Genomic DNA, 22,605 nt, shown 5'->3' with positions numbered 1-22,605 from the left:
ACCTCTGGGTGCAGGGACCATTCTCCCGGGTCGATGGTGGACCGGCTGAGGAAATCCGCCGCCCAGTTGTCCACCCCCGGGATGTAAATCGCAGATAAGGCCGGCACGTGCGTCTCCGCCCAGAGGAGAATGAGGGTCACCTCTTGCATCGCTGCGAGTGCCTCCCTGATGGTTTATGTATGCCACAGCCTGTGGCATTGTCCGATTGGATCCGAACAGGGTGGCCCCTCAGCAGATGGGTCCAGTGTCTGAGGGACAGAAGAATCGCCCTCAGTTCCAGAATATTGATTGGAAGTCTGGACTCCGATAGAGACCAAACGCCCTGGACGGACCGGGGAGGGAAAACCCCCCCCCCACCCCCGTAAGCTGGCATCTGTGGTAATCACCAGCCAGTTCAGTGGAAGGAAGGACTTCCCCCTTAGAGGGATATGCAACCACCAGCCGAGGGAAGCCCGAGCCAGGGGAGGCAGAAGAAAGGTCCTGTCCAGACTCCTCGGTGATTTGTCCCAGGCCGACAGAATTGCCCTCTGAAAGGTGCGGGATCGGAATTGTGCGAACGGCACCGCTTCGAAACAGGCAACCATCTTTCCCTAACAACCGCATGCTGGATCTGAGGGAAGGGCGGTGATGACGGAGGAGACTGCGAACCGACCCGCGAAGGGCCAGACGCTTGTCCGACGGAAGGCGGACCTCCGCCAACTCTGTATCCAGGAGCATCCCCAGGAAGATCAGCCGTCTGGAGGGGGTAAGGGAAGATTTGGGGTGGTTGATAATCCAACCGAACCGCGTCAGGGTCTCCAGAGTGAGTTCCACACTGCGGGATGTCTGAGAGAAGGAGGGTGCCTTGACCAGGATGTCGTCCAAGTATGGGAGAAGAAAAACACTTCTTGAACGTAGAAGGGCCAAGACAGGGGCCAGGACCTTGGTGAACACTCGAGGAGCCGTCGCCAGACCAAAGGGAAGGGCGACGAATTGGAAGTGATCGTCCCCCACCGCGAAGCGCATGAAGCGGTGATGACATGGAGCAACCGGAACGTGGAGGTATGCATCCTGAATGTCGATTGAGGCCATGAAATCCCCTCTTTCCAGGGAGGCCACTGCGGACCTGAGAGACTCCATCCGGAATCTCTGCAGTCGGAGAAAACGGTTCAGGCGTTTTAGGTCCAAGATCGGACGCACTGAGCCTTCCTTCTTGGGAACCACAAAGAGGTTCGAGTAGAACCCCCTGAACCTTTCCGTCGGAGGCACGGGGGCGACGACACCCTTGTCCATTAGAGAGTGAATGGCCGCGAAGAAGGCGGCCACTCGTACGGGATCTCGCGGAGGACGGGATCGGAAGAAACGGTCCGGCGGAATGGACGCAAATTCGATTTTGTATCCGCAAGATACAATCTCGAGCGCCCATGCGTCTGAGATGTGGGCCCGCCATACGTTCCTGAATAGGAGAAGGCGGCCCCCCACCCGGGTGGGTGGGGGCGCACCTTCAGGCAGAGGGCTGCTGGCCTGTGGGAGCCCGTGCAGGCTGGGACTTGCGCCAGGTAGGTTGCGTCCGAAAAAACGGCTTCTTGCGTCTATCCTGGGCTGGGCCAGAGGAAGAAGAACTGGCCGCGGGTCTAGACCCGGTGGGCTTGCGAAAGGACCGAAAACGGGACGAACCAGCGCGACCACGGGGGGCGCCCATTGGCCTGGACTGGGGGAGGTGAGTACTCTTCCCACCCGTGGCCTCTGATATAAGTTCGTCCAGACGGGTTCCGAACAGGCGGGAACCCGTGAATGGTAGGCCGGCCAAAGAGCGTTTGGAAGCGGCGTCCGCCGCCCAAACCTTCAGCCAGAGTTCCCTCCTGACAGAAACTGCCAGGGCAGAGGAACGGGCAATGAGGGCACCCGCATCAAGGGAGGCCTCACAGACGAATTTTCCGGCCTGAACAATTAGTTGGGCTAAGGAACGGAGGTCCTGAACAGGGACGTCCGACCCTAACTCCCGTTCCAGTTGCAAACCCCATTCAGAGACCGCTTTGCCAACCCAGGCGGAGGCAAAGACCGGTCTAAGGGCCGAACCAGAGGCAGTAAATATGGCCTTGGAGAGGGATTCCGTACGACGGTCCTCAACAGACTGGAGGGAAGATCCGTCCTGTACAGGAATAGTAGTGCTTTTGGACAGGCGAGCCACGGGAGGATCAACCTTAGGCGGGGATGTCCACGTGGTCACAGAATCCGCTGGAAAGGGATAACAAATGTCCAGCTTTTTGGGTGTAATAAAGCGGACGTTAGGCCGAGTCCAAGCCTTGGATACCACAGAAGAAAAATCAGCGTGTATGGGAAAAACCTTGGAGGCCTGTTTGGGGCGGAGAAAGGACACGCCGGCCTGTTCAGAGCTGGGGGGGTCATCGTGTAGCTGAAAGGTATCACGGATGCTAGTGACAAGATGCCCCACCGCGGACGCCAATTTGGATGGAAGCTCTGAGTCCATGTCCACGTCCGAATCCGCCAGTTCTCCCTCAGAAAGCGTATCCCTCTGAGAGGATAGACTTGACTGAGCTCGCACGCATGGCGGAGAGAGCGAAGCATCTGGAGAAGATGTGCGCTCAACCCTTGAACGTTTCTGAGTATGCCGGGCCCTGGAAGATTCGCTGGGAGGCAGGGAACCAGTGGGGGCGGCAGAAACGGTAGTCCCAGCGGGTGCGACAGGGATTGTGGCAGCCTGCGGGAGAGGCGGTCTATCCACGAGACGGCCCACTACGTGTGTAAGGCTTTCCACCGCCTGAGACAGAGACCTAGCCCAGTCAGGGGGTTCAGAGGCACCGGGGGGCGCAGCGGGAAGTGGGCCCTGCACCGGGGCCTGACATGCAAGGCAATGCGGCTCAGATTGCCCACGCGGAAAAAGTTCCTTACAGGCGGTACAGGCATGGTACCAGGGTTTGGGGGCACCTGTGGGATCTGACATGCTGAAGTGTGGTTGTACTCTAATATAGAGACCACAAAGGGTTATAGCAGCTATGACCAGGAGGGTTAGGAGAGGGTTAACTGTCCTACCAGTGCCTCAGAAGAACGTCAGGAGATGGCCCAGATCAGCAGCAGCAGAGAAGCAGTGAACAGCAGTGAGCAGCAGAGAGCAGCAGAGAGCGCCCACAGAAGCCGAGCGATGTACACAGGAGGTTAGAGTCCCCCACCGTGTCCCAGCTTCCTGTCAGGAGTGAGGAAGCGCGGGAAACCTCAGCAGAAAGCGCGGGGAACAAGCTCCGCCCCCTCCAGCGCTTGAAATGTCTCCTGTGAAGGAGAACGTAGCTCCGCCCCCAAAATGACGCGCGCGTAAGCCCCGCCCCCTGCCGGGACCGCTAAGCCCCGCCCCCCGTTCTCGGCGGGAAGGGGGAGAGAGAGAAGAGAAAAATGGAGTCAGCCCCGAATGAGGGGGAGGGGAGAAAGATAGCAGCGTGGGGGGGGAACGGCGTGGGGGTGCTGAGGATGCTGCTGTGCTGCATTGTCCTGCAGATGAGCGCTCAGAATGAGCGACCACGGGTGCCCCCCTTACCCAGAGGGGTAGATGCTGCAGATAGGGACGGGGTATGGGCTGGAATAGCCATCTCACCGTCCGACGTCTTCACCCTCAGTCCTTTCCAGCAGGGTCGCCCCTTCAGCCACTGGCACCGCAGTGGCAGGAAGCTGGAAGAGGGGCTTGGCGTGCGGGCGACCCCCTAGCTGGCGGGATGTAGGGGAGCCATTGCTGCCCAGATCCTCCTATTGCTTCTGTGGGGGAGGCAGCAGTGCAGATAAGTTTGCACTGGCGCAGCTCAACCCCGGGAGAGCAGAGAGGTCAATGCGTCTCTGGTATCCCTAGGAAAAAATAAAATAACAAAATTAGTAGAAAAAGTAAAAATAACAAGGAGAAAACAGCCCTGCAGTAGCAGGGAGTGTCTTGCCTCCTTGGACACTAAGCTAAAACTGGTAGCCTCTATCTCCAGGCTGAGGGTATAGCTGATGGAGGAGGGGCTTAACAGTTTTACTTAGTGTCACGCCTCCTAGGGAGCTGAGCTATACCCAAGGTCTGTGTCCCCCAAGGAAAATGGGCGAGAAATAGTGATAATATCTTGACACAGAGAAAAAAAAAAATTTAACTTTAGAGACATATCAAAGGTCTTGATTGGCAGGGGGATGAGTGCTTAGCTCCCACCAATTGCTAGAAAAAGGAGAGTGAAGCAGTAACGTAGTGCGTTGTCTCTTCTTGCTGCAGTTTAGGAGTCCTTCTCGATTATGCCTCCTGCAGAGAGTGTGCTATGTGAGCACGTCTCCCTCCTTGTTAGGGCTCATGCACACAAATGTATTTTCTGTATCCGTGGGTCCCAAAAAAAACTTGAAGTTACAATGTGTGCATACCATTTCCGTATGTCCTATTATTGTCCGCATTACGGATAAGGATAGTACTGTTATGTTAGTGACCAGCTGTTCCGTTCCGCAAAAATACAGAATGCAACTGGACGTCATCTGTATTTTTTGTGGATCCGTTTTTTGCGGACCGCAAAATATATACAGTCGTGTGCATGAGCCCTTATAGTGATTGGAAGCACTTGCAACCCTACCGATCAAAACCTTTGCTAGGTCGCTATGACGGCAGCGACACTTTAAAGGGGTTATCCAGGAAAAGATATTTATGACTACATACACACGACCGTATGTGTTTTGCGGTCTGCAAATTGCGTATCCGCAAAAAATTTAAAATATCTGGGGAGATCAGCATTTTTTAAATAAGTGTAAATACAAAAAATCTTAATAACAATGGGTTGTCCGCATCTTTTGCGGCCCCATTGAAGTGAATGGGTCCGCATCCGAGCCGCCAAATCGGCCCAAACAACGGTCGTGTGCATGAGACCTAAACGGATGGTCTTTTATATTGCACTCAGGGTTAATAAAGAAAATAAACTCCTTTAAATAGAAGTGCGGCTTTCATCAAATTTGTCTTGCACAACATTTTACAAGATTTAATCAATTTCTCCTGGCTAATATTGAGGGGTAAAATACCTGCACCAATTTCATTGTTTATTCCTGGAATTACGTCATCGTCGGCATTTTCAGGCAGTTCCCCCTCCTCCAGTTTGCTTTCAATCTTACTAATGGTTTTTGCCAGGGAAAAGTCTGCAACATCTGTTGGGATAGCAACATCGTTGGCAGCACGTGTGTCGGCTGTTTTTGGTCGAGGCCTTAAAATAATAAAAGGACATATTAAAAACCTGCACTTATAAAAAGAAGTACATATATATATATGACACAGGCAAATACATGCGTGATCAACTGCAAGGAATTCAAATATTCTAGCTGTCATATCAATAAACTACTTACCGAGTATGTGGTCTGTTCCGTGCCGAAGGCTTTGTGCCTGTTTTACCATCGGTCTGTAAAATTAAAACCTTTATTTTAGATACAAGTGTACAGTTAAAGATTTTTGGGCTGATTTATCAAACTGGTGTAAAGTAGAACTGGCTTAGTTGCCCATAGCAACCAATCAGATTTCACCTTTCATTTTTGACAGCTCCTTTGGAAAATGAAAGGTGGACTCCGATTGTCCGCTATGGGCACCTAAGCCAGTTCTACTTTACACCAGTTTGATAAATGACCCCATTTATGTCTAATATCTGGAATCTTTCATTATGAAGTGATGCTATATCAAAGTGTGATGTAAAGGCCTGCCATACCATGTTTTTTCCCTCCTTTCTATTTGATCAGGTGGCGGAGGGAGACCATTTAGCAGCTGTGTTTTATTACAAGGTTCAGCGGCAGATGGGGTCTGCGCCATGAGGTCCAGCGGCAGATGGGGTCTGCGCCATGAGGTCCAGCAAGATGGTGTCTGCGCCATGAGATCCAGCGGCAGATGGGGTCTGCGCCATGAGGTCCAGCGGCAGATGGGGTCTGCGCCATGAGGTCCAGCGGCAGATGGGGTCTGCGCCATGAGGTCCAGCGGCAGATGGGGTCTGCGCCATGAGGTCCAGCGGCAGATGGGGTCTGCGCCATGAGGTCCAGCGGCAGATGGGGTCTGCGCCATGAGGTCCAGCGGCAGATGGGGTCTGCGCCATGAGGTCCAGCGGCAGATGGGGTCTGCGCCATGAGGTCCAGCGGCAGATGGGGTCTGCGCCATGAGGTCCAGCGGCAGATGGGGTCTGCGCCATGAGGTCCAGCGGCAGATGGGGTCTGCGCCATGAGGTCCAGCGGCAGATGGGGTCTGCGCCATGAGGTCCAGCGGCAGATGGGGTCTGCCCCATGAGGTCCAGCGGCAGATGGGGTCTGCACCATGAGGTCCAGCGGCAGATGGGGTCTGCATCATGAGGTTTAGCAGCTTCTGCAGCAGCTGGGTCTGCACTATGAGCTTCTGCAGCAGCTGGGTCGTAACCATATCCAGGGGTTACGACCATCCTGCAATCCAGCAGCGGTGGCCGTGCTTGCACACTATAGAAAAAACGTCGGCCTCTCTAGTGGCCAGGACTGTGGGAGAACTCATAGGCATACATGCACAGCAGCTCCCATCTTGGCCAACTCATACCTGTGCTGCAGGGGCGATCGTAACGCCTGCTGCCGCTCTAGTCCCTGGCAAGTATACAGCGGTCACATGCCTTCCATCGGACACACGATTGTTGCTGACCTCAGCGATCACATGCTGTTCATGCACACATGACCAATGAGGTCATTGATTGGCTGCAGCAGTCACATGAAAGATGAATGGCACGTTACTGCTGCAAGCCCAGAGTGATGGTGTTAGAGCAGTGGGACATTTAAAAGACGAGTAAGGGTGTTTTCTTAATTTTATGCACCCTACTCTGTGCCAGTTTTGTAAAAACTTCTGACGACCCTTTTAATCTGCACTTGTGAAGGTGTAAAGTGTTTCCTATTAGTGTAAATGCACAAACAGGGTGAATCTAATTACCTTGATATGGGAGAGGGTTAAGGTTGGTACTTCTGGGGAAAGTAGTTTCCTAGAAAAGGCAACATTTAAAAGAAAACAAAAACACCTATTAAAAGAACCATATAGACAATATAAACATCAACAGGAAGAATTAAACAGGTTTTTTTCAACGGGCATTAAGAAATAATACCAAGCCTCTTGTTTTATACTAAAGCCCTTGCCTCTAGGGGAGAATGCCTCCATACATATACAGTCCGATGGAATATGTCTAACCTGCTTTTACTTCCATATACAATCAGAGGCCCCGTGCCTCTCTATGACAGATTAGTTATCCTAATTCAGGGCACTGTAAAATTCAGAAGATGTATCTTAAGTATAAAGAAAATAAGTACCTTAAACTTTCGTCCTCATCTTCATCAAAAAGTTTAACCCGTGACAGTGCTGGTCGTGACAGGAGCTGTTGCTGCTCTCTCTGTTGTAACGATAACATTTAGATGTAATATATATATATATATATATATATATATACACACACACATATATACACACACACTGTGTAATATATATATATATATATATATATATATACAGTACAGACCAAAAGTTTGGACACACCTTCTCATTCAAAGAGTTTTCTTTATTTTCACTATGAAAATTGTAGATTCACACTGAAGGCATCAAAACTATGAATTAACACATGTGAAATCATATACATAACAAAAAAGGGTGAAATAACTGAAAATATGTTATATTCTAGGTTCTTCAAAGTAGCCACCTTTTGCTTTGATTACTGCTTTGCACACTCTTGGCATTCTCTTGATGAGCTTCAAGAGGTAGTCACCTGAAATGGTTTTCACTTCACAGGTGTGCCCTGTCAGGTTTAATAAGTGGGATTTCTTGCCTTATAAATGGGGTTGGGACCATCAGTTGCCTTGTGGAGAAGTCAGGTGGATACACAGCTGATAGTCCTACTGAATAGACTGTTAGAATTTGTATTATGGCAAGAAAAAAGCAGCTAAGTAAAGAAAAACGAGTGGCCATCATTACTTTAGGAAATTAAGGCCAGTAAGTCCGAAAAATTGGGAAAACTTTGAAAGTGTCCTCAAGTGCAGTCACTAAAACCATCAAGCGCTACAAAGAAACTGGCTCACATGCGGACCGCCCCAGGAAAGGAAGACCAAGAGTCACCTTTGCTGCGGAGGTAGGGTTGGGCGATATACCGGTATCACGATATACCGCGGTATTAAAAAAACTGCGATATGGCGATATCGCTGTTTCCTTAATACCGCGGTATATTTCGTGACGTCATCGCTTTTAAAACTGCGTCCGCGGCTGCCCTCCCCCATCATTATCTACCAGTTTCTTCTAGCAGCGGCTCCTCCTTCCTGCTCCGAATGTGCTGCCTCCGCCCACCGACTGACGTCTCACGTCGGAATCAGGTGACGCCCCCAGGCTGAGTTAAGCAGCGCAGTACAGTACAGAGTTGGCTCAGTCTCCAGTGAACCGAAGGTCAGGAGGGACTTACAATGTATTGTTATTGCAGGGACTCAGAGAATCGTCTGAGAGTTTATTATTTAAAAGAATCGTGTCACCGAGTCCCTGCCAGACGTCCTGCTCTGCTACATGCACCCTGTACACACTCCCCCCCCCCCCCCCCCCCCCCCCCCCCCACTTGTAAGGAGACAGGGAGCCGCAGAGCAAGCAGGAAGCCTGGTCTGACTCATTCGATTCTTTTAACTAATAAACTCTCAGACGATTCTCTTAGTCTCCAGTGCTGGACTGCTGGTTGCCTCTGATTGGTTGGAGGGCGGGGAGGGGCGGGGCTAGCTTCCATTGTCGGCTCCTATTACACTGCCTGCTGCTGCCTCTATGCTAATCGCAGTGAGCCATCATGAGTCCCTCCAGTACCTCCCCCCTGACATGATGAACAAGGAGGAATTATGGTGGTGGCAGGCAGGGGGCAAGTCACAGTCACACAGGTGTCCATAAGACATGGGGGGCAGCTGCTGTATGTAATGCCCCATACTGTATGTAATGTCTCCTTGTGGCTGCTGTCAGCTGCCCCATACTGTAATGCCGCCTTGCGGCTGCGCTACTGCCCCTATACTGTAATGTCTCCTTGTGGCTGCGCTGCTGCCCCCATACTGTAATGTCTCCTTGTGGCTGCTGCCAGCTGCCCCCATACTGTAATGTCTCCTTGTGGCTGCTGCCAGCTGCCCCCATACTGTAATGTCTCCTTGTGGCTGCTGCCAGCTGCCCCCATACTGTAATGTCTCCTTGCGGCTGCTGCCAGGTGCCCCCATACTGTAATGTCTCCTTGCGGCTGCTACCAGCTGCCCCCATACTGTAATGTCTCCTTGTGGCTGCGCTGCTGCCCCCATACTGTAATGTCTCCTTGCGGCTGCTACCAGCTGCCCCCATACTGTAATGTCTCCTTGTGGCTGCTGCCAGCTGCCCCCATACTGTAATGTCTCCTTGCGGCTGCGCTGCTGCCCCCATACTGTAATGTCTCCTTGTGGCTGCTGCTCTCATCATCATGTCTCCTGCTGGCTGCTGCCCCATTGTCCATTATAACGCCTCCTTGTGGCTGCCCCCATACAATATAACGTCTCCTTGTGGCCCCCCAAACAGTATAACGTCCCCTTGTGTCCCCCCCATACAGTATAACGTCCCCTTGTGTCCTCCCATACAGTATAACGTCCCCTTGTGGCGCCCCCATACAGTATAACGTCTCCTTGTGGCTGCCCCCATACAGTATAACGTCTCCTTGTGGCTGCCCCCATACAGTATAACGTCTCTTTGTGGCTGCCCCCATACAGTATAACGTCTCCTTGTGGCCGCCCCCATACAATATAACGTCTCCTTGTGGCTGCCCCCATGCAGTATAACGTCTCCTTGTGGCTGCCCCCATACAGTATAACGTCTCCTTGTGGCTGCCCCCATACAGTATAACGTCTCCTTGTGGCTTCCCCCATACAGTATAACGTCTCCTTGTGGCTTCCCCCATACAGTATAACGTCTCCTTGTGGCTTCCCCCATACAGTATAACATCTCCTTGTGGCCCCCCATACAGTATAACATCTCCTTGTGGCCCCCCATACAGTATAACGTCTCCTTGTGGCTTCCCCCATACAGTATAATGTCTCCTTGTGGCTGCCCCCATACAGTATAACGTCTCCTTGTGGCTGCCCCCATACAGTATAACTTCTCCTTGTGGCTGCCCCCATACAGTATAACGTCTCCTTGTGGCTGCCCCCATACAGTATAACGTCTCCTTGTGGCTGCCCCCATGCAGTATAACGTCTCCATGTGGCCCCCCATACAGTATAACGTCTCCTTGTGGCCCCCCATACAGTATAACGTCTCCTTGTGGCTGCCCCCATACAGTATAACGTCTCCTTGTGGCCCCCCATACAGTATAACGTCTCCTTGTGGCTGCCCCCATACAGTATAACATCTCCTTGTGTTTTTTTTCTTTAAAACGGGTATTTATCGCGATATATATCATTATCGCAATAAATTTATTAATATCGTTATCGTCTGAATATTTTTGATATCGTCCAACCCTATGCGGAGGATAAGTTCATCCGAGTCACCAGCCTCAGAAATCGCAGGTTAACAGCAGCTCAGATTAGAGACCAGGTCAATGCCACACAGAGTTCTAGCAGCAGACACATCTCTAGAACAACTGTTAGGAGGAGACTGTGTGAATCAGGCCTTCATGGTAGAATATCTGCTAGGAAACCACTCCTAAGGACAGGCAACAAGCAGAAGAGACTTGTTTGGGCTAAAGAACACAGGGAATGGACATTAGACCAGTGGAAATCTGTGCTTTGGTCTGATGAGTCCAAATTTGAGATCTTTGGTTCCAAACACCGTGTCTTTGTGCGACGCAGAAAAGGTGAACGGATGGACTCTACATGCCTGGTTCCCACCGTGAAGCATGGAGGAGGAGGTGTGATGGTGTGGGGGTGCTTTGCTGGTGACACTGTTGGGGATTTATTCAAAATTGAAGGCATACTGAACCAGCATGGCTACCACAGCATCTTGCAGCGGCATGCTATTCCATCCGGTTTGCGTTTAGTTGGACCACCATTTATTTTTCAACAGGACAATGACCCTAAACACACCTCCAGGCTGTGTAAGGGCTATTTGACCATGAAGGAGAGTGATGGGGTGCTGCGCCAGATGACCTGGCCTCCACAGTCACCGGACCTGAACCCAATCGAGATGGTTTGGGGTGAGCTGGACCGTAGAGTGAAGGCAAAAGGGCCAACAAGTGCTGAGCATCTCTGGGAACTCCTTCAAGACTGTTGGAAGACCATTTCAGGTGACTACCTCTTGAAGCTCATCAAGAGAATGCCAAGAGTGTGCAAAGCAGTAATCAAAGCAAAAGGTGGCTACTTTGAAGAACCTAGAATATGACATATTTTGAGTTGTTTCACACTTTTTTGTTATGTATATAATTCCACATGTGTTAATTCATAGTTTTGATGCCTTCAGTGTGAATCTACAATTTTCATAGTCATGAAAATAAAGAAAACTCTTTGAATGAGAAGGTGTGTCCAAACTTTTGGTCTGTACTGTGTATATATATATATATATATATATATATATATATATATATACACACATACACACAAACTGTAAATACACACACACATATATCATATGTTGACTCACAACTGGTCCAAAGCAAAATTTATAAACATGACCTTAATTTATCTTAAAAGTTGACCTCTGAACCCAGAAATGTATTAAAGGGGTTGTGCCACGACAAACACTTATTGTCTATCGACAGGAAAGGATATGATGGGGATAAGTGTCTGACTGGCTGGAGTCCGACCATTGGGGCCCTTGAAGATCACAAGATTGTGGGCCCTGCGTTTTCTCCTTTGGTAGTGTATGTCCACTCCTGCACCATGCTACTGAATGGGACTGCCGGAGAGTACAGCGCTCACTATCTCCAGCAGCCGCCATAGTGTTGAATAGAGCAGCAGTGCACATGTGTGACCACCGCTCCAGTCCATCATTATCGTGATCGGTAGGCGGGCCGCCAGCCCCTTTAAAACAATCACAAAAGGAGTCAATTATGTTGCTAAAACTTGGTGCAAAATCACAAAAATAAACTGGCCTAAATGGAAGGAAATGCTCAGAAACCCCAAACACTGTGGCGTGTTTATAATCGGGGGAGCAATTCCTCCACATGTGATCCATTGCTAGCGGTAATCCCCAGCAAAAATGCATACAATGGAGGATGTCGGCAGCGGACCACATGCACCACAAAGGCATCCTATACAAGATGGGATAATGTGTCGATGCCAATATAAAAATACATAAATCACTTTGAAAAGTGCACCACAATGATATGCAACTGACAACACTGGCTAATCCCTCAAGCTGATCTCACTATGGAGGTATGTGGGAGCTTGGCTGTGAGTCGGTCCTTAGCACCTCTCAGACCGTGTTCACACTCCGTAGGTAGTCTAGTGGTAGGACCCCCGCCACAGTGAGATACTTTGACGGGGTGCGCAGGGCTCCGATATGTTTCTGACTGGAATACATTGGCTAAAGTCTCAGTTCTTAACATCAGCGTGAGGGATTAGCCAGTGTTGTCAGTTACATATCATTGTGGTGCACCTTTCGCAGTGATTTATATAAAACGTGGTGCAACCATATAAATGCCTGTGCTGGACGTGATCACTTCTGTCAAGCCTGACTCCCTGGCTGTGCCTCACCAATAATTAGGGGGCACCTTACAATTCGAGAAGCGCTGATATTTCCAGGAGAGATTTTATGTAAATGATCGCTATACATTTAGTAGTTTAGGAAGAAATAGGGGCGAGATGGAAGGGGTATAACTGCAGGATCAATATACACAGGGTGTGTTTGTAGTCTATAGAAACACATAGATCTGCATAGAAGCTGCATACACAAAAAACAAGAGGATATTTTTAGGGTTTCTTTTTTTGGGGGATACAGTGAAGCAATTGAAAATGGTGCCTAGGCCCAAAAGTAATACATCTTTTCAGTGGAGTTCACAATGAGTCACACAATACATGATGGCTCATTCCCATCTTACAAAGCCACGGCATATGCCATCAGTTTATAATCAATAAGGGGACGAATGAAGGGGCCACAGCGCCGGTGTAACACTGCATCCCCTTCAATCTCAGGATTATAAAATAGGAATAACCCTTTAATTAAGGTATCATATACGGTAACGGTGCATATTCTGATGAATAAACAGTGCTACTGTATCATCTGTCGTCTGCAGATGTTCAATGCTTTCAGAAGTAAGTCACATACATCATGCGAAATCTGCTTTCTAGCTAGCTAAGGAGTTTGTTCTGGTCGCGCTGTTCTACAGAAGACACCACCTGTCTAGCTTACTCACCATCACTTCTTCAGCCTCGCGGACCAGCTCAGCTGTTTTTGCTTCTAGTTCAGCATTTAGTCGCCTAAATGAATAAAAATATATAATAAAGACAAAACGATTAGGCTCACAAATGTTTGCAATGCATTGTAAATGGACAGAAGCTTGGTTCACGGAAATAGAGACTAAAGTTCTCCTAATTTCTAACAAAATATCTGTGATGACCCAAATTGTACGATTAAAGGAGTTGTCCAACAGGGAAAAATTATTGGGAATGGCCTCAGAATGGGATAAAAAAAAAAAACCAAAAACATAAAAATATTATAATAATAATACTACCGTATTTTTTGCTTTATAAAGACGCACTTTTTTTTTTCCACCCTAAAAGTGGGGGAAAATGGCTGTGCGTCTTATAAAGTGACTACTAGTGAGCGCTTCCGTTATAAAAGCGCTCACTAGCAGAGGTCGCAATACATTTTTTCTGGAAGAGTAAAAATACCCCTCTTACCATTTTTGGGGAGTATTTTTAGCCGATGAGGAGTACAAAAGTTACAATAATTCAAATAGTTAATATGAAGGTCTACATAACATTAAGGGGTTGGGATTTATGCAGGGAAATCATTACTAGTACTCTAGAACTGTCTTCCATGCATAAATAGCAAATTTAGACCATTTTAAATTTAGCTGACATCATATACTAAACATAACACCAGTGCCAGCAGTTTTTGCCAGTATAGATGTGAACTCCTTGTTAGTCATTTCTTACTGTAAAGAGCCTTGTTATTGGTTGTTTCAGGCAGCAGCCGCGTCTAAGGCCCCTTTCACATGGGCGAGATTTCCGCGCGATGCGTGAGGTGAACGCATTGCACCCACACTGAATCCGGACCCATTCATTTCTATGGGGCTGTGCAGATAAGCAGTGATTTTCACGCATCACTTGTGCGTTGTGTGAAAATCGCAGCATGTTCTATATTCTGCTAGCAGTTTGCAGTGAAGGCCCAGATGGGGGTGTCCCTGCACAGCCTGACATTATTCAATTAGTGCTGTCAATTGGTAACACCTACTGGACCTTTATTGCAGACTACTAGCAATTTGTTAATAAGTTCTAGTAGGAATAATAGAGGAATGGTACAATATAGAGTCACAAGGATTTATTCCCCAGAATTGTTATTGCATGGGAAATGCAAGTCGTTACTAAAACAGTACATGATCGCTGGGGGTCCCACCTTGGTTACCATGTTCTAGTGTTCTGGGTCAAGCATGGTTAGGTAAATAGTGTTGATCTTGGGACAATCCCTTTAATTTTTGCTGCTGTTTCTGTGCCGCTGGTCACTGGGGTTTGCCACCCATCACGTGGCCATTGCTGCCCACCAAAGTTACGTCCTTGTAGATGAGCTCTCAGGTGGGTATGTCAGTGCCACCGGAGCTGTTGGTAGACTCTGAAGAGACCTGAGGCACTGGCGGAGCAGGACACAGGCACAATGGATGGTGGTGCATGCTGGTGCCAAGGGCACAAGCGAAAGACCTGGGCACATACCTCTGGTGCCAGGAGCTCGCACCGCCACAGTCACATGTTGTGGATCTGGATGATGTCATCACGCAGTGATAACCACCAGGCTCGCCCGTAGATCTAGGGTGCAGCAAGCTTCGGCACTCCAGCTGCTGTGAAACTACAACACCCAGCATGCACACTTGCTCAGCTGTTCTTGTAACTCCCAAAGAAGTGGAAGGAGGATACTGGGAGTTGTAGTTTCAGAACAGCTGAAGTGCCGGAGGTTGCTGATCCCTAATCTAGAGGCTGTCATTTTGTGTTATGCTTGATCTTGCTATAAAGGGAAGTTTGTCTTCCATGACTCGGTTGCCCTATCTCATGCCACCAGATAATGCCACAAAATTGCCACCACCGCTGTGGTTATTGGATTATACAGTTTTACAGCGAAGACTTCATGCGCTTGCCAGAGGGACTGTATGTCCTGGAGGCTGTAAATGGCCGCATGCAGTCCTTGTAGCACCACGTGCCGCCATGTGGCGCCGCATTACAGAAGAAATCCTTATAGCAAACAATATGTGTAGTTCAGTGTCTGGAACATGCTGCAATTAATTATTCTTGATGGATTCAGAGGAAAGCTGACAGGTGACATAGGTAGAGGTCTACGGGTGACAGATCTGTCCGTTATGGAGGTTGTATGGAGGTCTCCTGTTGGCGTGTCCAGCGCTGAGACCCCCGCTGACTTCTATAAGCAGGAGTCTGAAGCGCTCAGCCACTTTTCCTCACTGCTGAGCACCGCAGTGAAGACGGTCCCCTAGACCTTCTATTCAGGCCGTCTTCAGTACCGCACTCAGCAGGGAGGAGAGACCGCGCTCGGCTGAGCGCTTCAGACTCGTCATTATAGAAGAAAACAAGGCGTTCAGATCCCCACTAAATTTCACAGCAAGGCCCCTTACCCCGCCAGTGAGGATCGTGCGCCTCCTTCCTCACTTCAGAGCGGTGTGCCATAAGCTCCGGCAGCCCGCTCAAACTGACCAATAACAAAGCTCCTCACTGTAAAGAGCCTTGTCATTGGTTGTTTCAGGCAGCAGCATCGCTCACTGCGCCGATGAATGGCATGGTATTGGTACGCCTTAGACTTTTTTCAGAGCGTAAAATGGCGTGAACTCTGCTCACTAGTATGCTTTAGGTGCCAGGAGTAGGGAATGAAGCGCTGCAAGCGTTTCCGATACTCACCCCCTGGTCTTCTTTGATGGGGCCTGCGCTGCACTGTCCTGATCCCGTACAGCGTCAGGACGTAGTGTGCGCACTATGACCTGACGCTGCACGTAGTCAGGTACAAGACTGCGTACAGGTACACAGTCAGGTACATCGGAAGAACAGGTGTCTCCAGCTGTGCCCCCTCAGCTCGCTATGTATATGGCAGTACCTCAGAGAAAGCTCAGAGCCAGGCTGGCACAAGTCGTCTAAAGCAGGCAGCAGTAACTGTCAGTGTAGAGATGGCACAGTGACGGTGGAGGAGCCTGTACACAAGCGTAATAACAGCTATGTCACTCACTGGTAACGTCCGACCGCAGCCCTGGGATCCTGCTCTGCCAGCCGCCTGTCTCTGCTCCGTCCCCGCACCCATCTGTCTATATGCCGCCTGTACCAGTCCCATGTCACACAGGAGGCGCATTCATAGGACTTTACTATTTCCAGCTGTGTCAATGGTAGGAGGATCCTCCGGCTCCAGCGCTGAGTACACTGGGGTGTGACCCTGCACAGCACCGACCGTGTTCACACAGTGCTGCATCTATTCCACCTAACATAAGATGCACCGGCACCAATCCTTATTACCAGTCTAGTACCTGACCCTGGCCACCATACCATTACCAGTCTAGTACCTGACACCAGCCACCATACCATTACCAGTCTAGTACCTGACACCAGCCACCATACCATTACCAGTCTAGTACCTGACACCAGCCACCATACCATTACCAGTCTAGTACCTGACACCGGCCACCATACCATTACCAGTCTAGTACCTGACACTGGCCACCATACTATAACCAGTCTAGTACCTGACACCGGCCACCATACCATTACCAGTCTAGTACCTGACACTGGCCACCATACCATAACCAGTCTAGTACCTGACACTGGCCACCATACCATTACCAGTCTAGTACCTGACACTGGCCACCATACCATTACTAGTCTAGTACCTGACACCGGCCACCATACCATTACCAGTCTAGTACCTGACACTGGCCACCATACCATTACCAGTCTAGTACCTGACACTGGCCACCATACCATTACTAGTCTAGTACCTGACACTGGCCACTATACCATTACCAGTCTAGTACCTGACACTGGCCACCATACCATTACCAGTCTAGTACCTGACACTGGCCACCATACCATTACTAGTCTAGTACCTGACACCGGCCACCATACCATTACCAGTCTAGTACCTGACACCAGCCACCATACCATTACCAGTCTAGTACCTGACACCGGCCACCATACCATTACCAGTCTAATACCTGACAATGACCACCATACCAGGTGTCAGGACCGATCCGTCTTGCTCCGCACCACATCGCGGACAGAAAAACGCTGCTTGCAGCATTATTCTAACTGCGATGGGGACGCAGCCAAATGGAACTGAGTGCATTTTGGTGCATTCTGTCTCGTTCAGTTTTGTCCCCGTTGACAATGAATGGGGAAAAAACGGAAGCTTTTCTTCCGCTATTGAGATCCTATGACGGATCTCTATAGCGGAATTGAAAACGCAGATGTGAAAGTAGCCTTAGTCGCCCATAGCAACCAATCAGATTACACCTTTCATTTTTCACAGCTCCTTTGGAAAATGAAAGGTGGAACCTGATTGGTTGCTATGGGCAACTAGGCCAATTCTACTTTACACCAGTTTGATAAATCTCCCCCATAATGTTGTAAAAACACCATGATTATCAACCAAATTGTATGAATAGGATTTCTAAAGCACAGACTGATGAGGAAAGCTACATAAAGCAGCCAGCAACAGGCTGTATGCACGGACTCATCTCACATACAGGACACATCTCAGGTTAAGGCTCCATTCACACGTCCGCAATTTCGTTCCGCAATTTGCGGAACGGAATTGCGGACCCATTCATTCCTATGGGGCAGCACGATGTGCTGCCCAGATCCTGAATTGCGGATCCGCACTTCTGGGTCCGCAATTCCGATCCCGAAAAATATAGAACATGTCCTATTCTTGTCCGCAATTTCGGACAAGATTAGGCATTTTCTATTAAGTGCCGGTGATGTGCGGTCCACAAAATCTGTGGATCTGCAAAACACACACGGACGTGTGAATGGACCCTAATTTGCATATGTATCAAATCGTTTTTTTACACAATAAAAGCACACAGAGCTATGGGGACTGGATATTGCGGATGTGCTAGCGGCCATCTAGCAGTCCATGTCCTCAGCTCTATACACAAAATCCCGGTGACAGGTTTCCTCCCTCTTCTCACATTTCTGTTCAGTATGTTCTTGCATCCTTTCTTTGGCATTTACATTGTGGTGTTCCTCTTTCATTATTTCTGGAAATGTATGAATAAACGCCGGCCCCAGTCTAAGTGCTGCAGGCTCTCCCACCCAAGCAGCAGAGAGCTGCTCTAACGGCCCGGACGGGCAAAAGCGCTGATCTGGGCCATTTAACCCCTTATGTAATTTATCCCTTACAGGGAATGCTGTAAAAAAATAAAACTGTTAAAAAAAACTGTTACGTACCAAAATGATACCTATGAAAAGTACAGGTCATCCCAAAAAAGTCAAGCTTTTAGACAGCTCCATAGAAAGGAAAATGAAAAAGTTATGGGTCTTGGGATGCGGCGATGCAAAAACATTTTTTTTCTTTTAAGTAGTAAGGCTACTTTCACACTTGCGGCAGAGTGATCCGGCAAAACGTATGCCAACTGATGGCATTTGTAAGGCCCCTTTCACACAGGCGAGTATTCCGCGCGGATGCGATGCGTGAGTTGAACGCATTGCACCCGCACTGAATACCGACCCATTCATTTCTATGGGGCTGTTCACATGAGCAGTGATTTTCACGCATCACTTATGTGTTGCGTGAAAATCGCAGCATGCTCCTCTTTGTGCGTTGTGGTGCGATAATCCACGCAACGCAGGCCCCATAGAAGTGAATGGGGTTGCGTGAAAATCGCAAGCATCCGCAAGCAGGTGCAGATGCGGTGCGATTTTCACGCACGGTTGCTAGGAGACGATCGGGATGGAGACCCGATCATTATTATTTTCCCTTATAACATGGTTTTAAGGGAAAATAATAGCATTCTAAATACAGAATGCATAGTAAAATAGCGCTGGCGGGGTTAAAAAAATATAAAATAAAATTTAACTCACCTTAGTCCACTTGCTCGTGTAGCCGGCATCTTCTTCTGTCTTCATCTTAGCTTTGTGTAGCAACACGGACCTTTGGTGACGTCACAGTCATCACATGATCTTTTACCATGGCGATGGATCATGTGATGACCGAAGTGACATCACCACAGGTCCTTGTTGCTACACAAAGCTAAAATGAAGACAGAAGGAGATGCCGGCTACACGAGTAAGTGGACTAAGGTGAGTTAAATTATTTATTTATTTTAACCCCTCCAGAGCTATTGTACTATGCACTCTGTATTCAGAATGCTATTATTTTCCCTTATAACCATGTTATAAGGGAAAATAATACAATCTACAGAACACCTAACCCAAACCCGAACTTCTGTGAAAAAGTTCGGGTTTGGGTACCAAACACGCGTGATTTTTCTCACGCGAGTGCAAAATGCATTACAATATTTTGCACTCGCGCGGAAAAATCGTGGGTGTTCCCACAACTCACCCGCACCTTTTCCCGCAACGCCCGTGTGAAAGGGACCTAAGACTGATGAGGATCCTGATCAGTCAGAAAAATGCATTGAAATTCCAGATCTGTCTTTCCGGTGTCATCCAGAAAAACTGATCTGGTATTTATTTTTTTCACCTTTTTTTCGGTCTGCGGCAAGGACGGATCTGGCACTAATACATTCCTATGGAAAAAATGCCAGATCCGGCATTGGCCGGAGATAAAACCATAGCAAGCCATTAAAAAGACTGAACTGAAGACATCCTGATGCATCCTGAACGGATTGCTCTCCATTCAGAATGCATGGGGATAAAACTGATCAGTTTAGAAAGTACCCTAAGGCCCCTTTCACACGGGCGTCATTTTTTTTGCCCGGATAAGAGCCGGGTGCGTTGCGGGAAAATGCACGATTTTTTCTGCGCAAGTGCAAAACATTGTCATGCGTTGCACTCGCGTGAGAAAAATCGCTCATGTTTGGTACCCAAACCCGAACTTCTTCATAGAAGTTCGGGCTTGGGATTGATGTTCTGAAGATTGTATTATTTTCCCTTATAACATGGTTATAAGCGAAAATAATAGCATTCTGAATACAGAATGCATAGTAAACCAGCGCTAGAGGGGTTAAAAAAAATAAAAAATAATTTAACTCACCTTAGTCCACTTGCTCGCGAAGCCCGGCATCTCCTTCTGTCTCCGCTGCTGATGAACAGGACCTGGGGTGAGCTGCTCCATTAAATACAGGTTAAGGACCTTCGATGACGTCACTCCGGTCATCACATGATCTTTTACCATGGTGAATCACCATGGTAAAAGATCATGTGACGTACCATGTGATGACCGGAGTGACGTCATCGAAGGTCCTTAACCTGTATTTAATGGAGCAGCTCACCCCAGGTCCTGTTCATCAGCAGCGGAGACAGAAGGAGATGCCAGGCATCGCGAGCAAGTGGACTAAGGTGAGTTAAATTTTTTAAAAAATTTTTTTAACCCCTCTAGCGCTGGTTTACTATGCATTCTGTATTCAGAATGCTATTATTTTCGCTTATAACCATGTTATAAGGGAAAATAATACAATCTTCAGAACATCAATCCCAAGCCCGAACTTCTATGAAGAAGTTCGGGTTTGGGTACCAAACATGCGCGATTTTTCTCACGCGAGTGCAACGCATGACAATGTTTTGCACTTGCGCAGAAAAAATCGCGCATTTTCCCGCAACGCACCCGGCTCTTATCCGGGCAAAAAAACTCACGCCCGTGTGAAAGAGGCCTAAGACATAAAAAACTAGCTCTATTTGGTATTGTTGTAAACAGAATTTTATGCCAGAATTGTGCCTCAATTTTTTGGAGCAAAATGAAGCATTTTAGGTCACCTCCCCCTTTCGAGTGACTTTGCGCCACTCTTTAGACATGGCCTCTAGATTTTGTTGGGAAAGGTGGCACTGGCAACCCTTCATGTAAACAAGGTTTAAAAAAAAAATTTCTCTGGAGGAAAAGAAGTAAAAATAATAATAATAATAATTACTCCGCCTCAACAGAATGCACCAGATGTGGTATGAGCAGAGCTATGTTCACACCATGCAGCACACACAATGGCACCCCCACCCTATACCGCGCTATACGTTTCTTCCTATACCTCGTCAGTAGAACTCTATGGGAGCCTTAAGATGTACTCATCAGGAAATCTGTGTGAACAGAGCCTTACAAGCATCTTGCTGGCTGCTGCATTATGTCTGGGTCACTTATTTACTCTTACTTGTATTCTTCTTCCTTGGCCAGCAGATTGTCTCGTGTGGTGGTCTTCTTCACAGTGCCAGCTGCAGGAGGGCCGACCCCCTTGTTTTTCTTTACCTAAAATAATGCCATTGTCAGATAAGACTAGTATTGGGATGCGGTAGTGGGTACCTGACCGACCGATCATCTGCGTATGGGAAGTGCCAGCTGGGCGCAGAGCGTGCACTCACTGTCTCCCGGGGGCAGAGTCTGTGCTTACCTTGCTGGATACAGCTGCAGATCTCCGGGTCTCCGCCATTGTACGGGCTTCAGGTAATGTGATAGTAGTACATTAAGGCGCCGGCGTTCTGTTGCTAAGCAACCAGCGGTCGAACTACCGCGAGAGAATGGCTGCTGGCGGTTGGTCACGTGACCCCCGTCCTGGTTGCGCGCTCTGGCCGAGAGGTTGCTGTCTGCTGCACCAGGTACCTTACACTGGCAGGGCATATGTCTGCTTTACTGTAGTCATCCATCTAAAGGGGCACTCCACCACCAGAAACAGTTTTGTATTTTTGCAGGCAGGGGTAACGAAAACAAATTGCCCATCTCTGGGTGCTGAGTTCCCTTCTTCCACCTGTTGTCCCCTCTGAAAATAGTCTACAGTTTTCAAAACAGTACCTGGATCTGAATAAGGGGCCGATTCCGTTCAGGATGCGTCAGTCCAGTCCCTCTTACATTTTTTGGCCAAGGGCCCTTTCACACTTGCGTTGTCCGGATCCGGCGTGTACTCCACTTGCCGGAATTACACGCCGGATCCGGAAAAGCGCAAGTGTACTGAAAGCATTTGAAGACGGAGCCGTCTTCAAAATGCGTTCAGTGTTACTATGGCACCCAGGACGCTATTAAAGTCCTGGTTGCCATAGTAGGAGCGGGGGAGCGGTATACTTACAGTCCGTGTGGCTCCCGGGCGCTCCAGAATGACGTCAGAGCGCCCCGTGCGCATGGATGACGTGTTCCATGTGATCACGTCATCCATGCGCTTGGGGCGCCCTGACGGTAAATATGCTGCTCGCCCGCTCCCCGCTACACTTTACCATGGCTGCCAGGACTTTAGCGTCCTTGCAGCCATGGAAACCATTCAGAAAAAGCTAAACGTTGGGTCCGGCAATGCGCCGAAACGACGTTTAGCTTAAGGCCGGATCCGGATCATTGCCTTTCAATGGGCATTAATTCCGGATACGGCCTTGCGGCAAGTC

The 22,605-nt window shown here is 48.8% G+C and overlaps 1 protein-coding gene across 1 annotated transcript in view; it reads right to left on the bottom strand.

Moving 5' to 3' along the window:
• The window catches only part of TEX9 (testis expressed 9), a 51,147-nt gene extending 29,471 nt beyond the window's left edge, over nucleotides 1-21,676 (bottom strand). The window contains exons 1-7 of the mRNA XM_044283285.1: nucleotides 21,630-21,676; nucleotides 21,393-21,487; nucleotides 13,284-13,347; nucleotides 7,279-7,358; nucleotides 6,908-6,956; nucleotides 5,332-5,384; nucleotides 5,014-5,192 (exon numbers count right to left, since the gene is read on the bottom strand). Of these exons, the coding sequence (XP_044139220.1) occupies nucleotides 5,014-5,192; nucleotides 5,332-5,384; nucleotides 6,908-6,956; nucleotides 7,279-7,358; nucleotides 13,284-13,347; nucleotides 21,393-21,487; nucleotides 21,630-21,668 (559 nt within the window). The 5' untranslated portion in view covers nucleotides 21,669-21,676. The remainder of the gene's footprint in view (nucleotides 1-5,013; nucleotides 5,193-5,331; nucleotides 5,385-6,907; nucleotides 6,957-7,278; nucleotides 7,359-13,283; nucleotides 13,348-21,392; nucleotides 21,488-21,629) is intronic.
• Nucleotides 21,677-22,605: the final 929 nt, after the last annotated feature.

This window comes from Bufo gargarizans, chromosome 2 (assembly GCF_014858855.1).
Source record: "Bufo gargarizans isolate SCDJY-AF-19 chromosome 2, ASM1485885v1, whole genome shotgun sequence".
Classification (NCBI taxonomy): Eukaryota; Metazoa; Chordata; class Amphibia; order Anura; family Bufonidae; genus Bufo; species Bufo gargarizans.
Note: the sequence above shows the minus strand (reverse complement) of the source record. Positions and strands in the feature narration are given on the sequence as shown.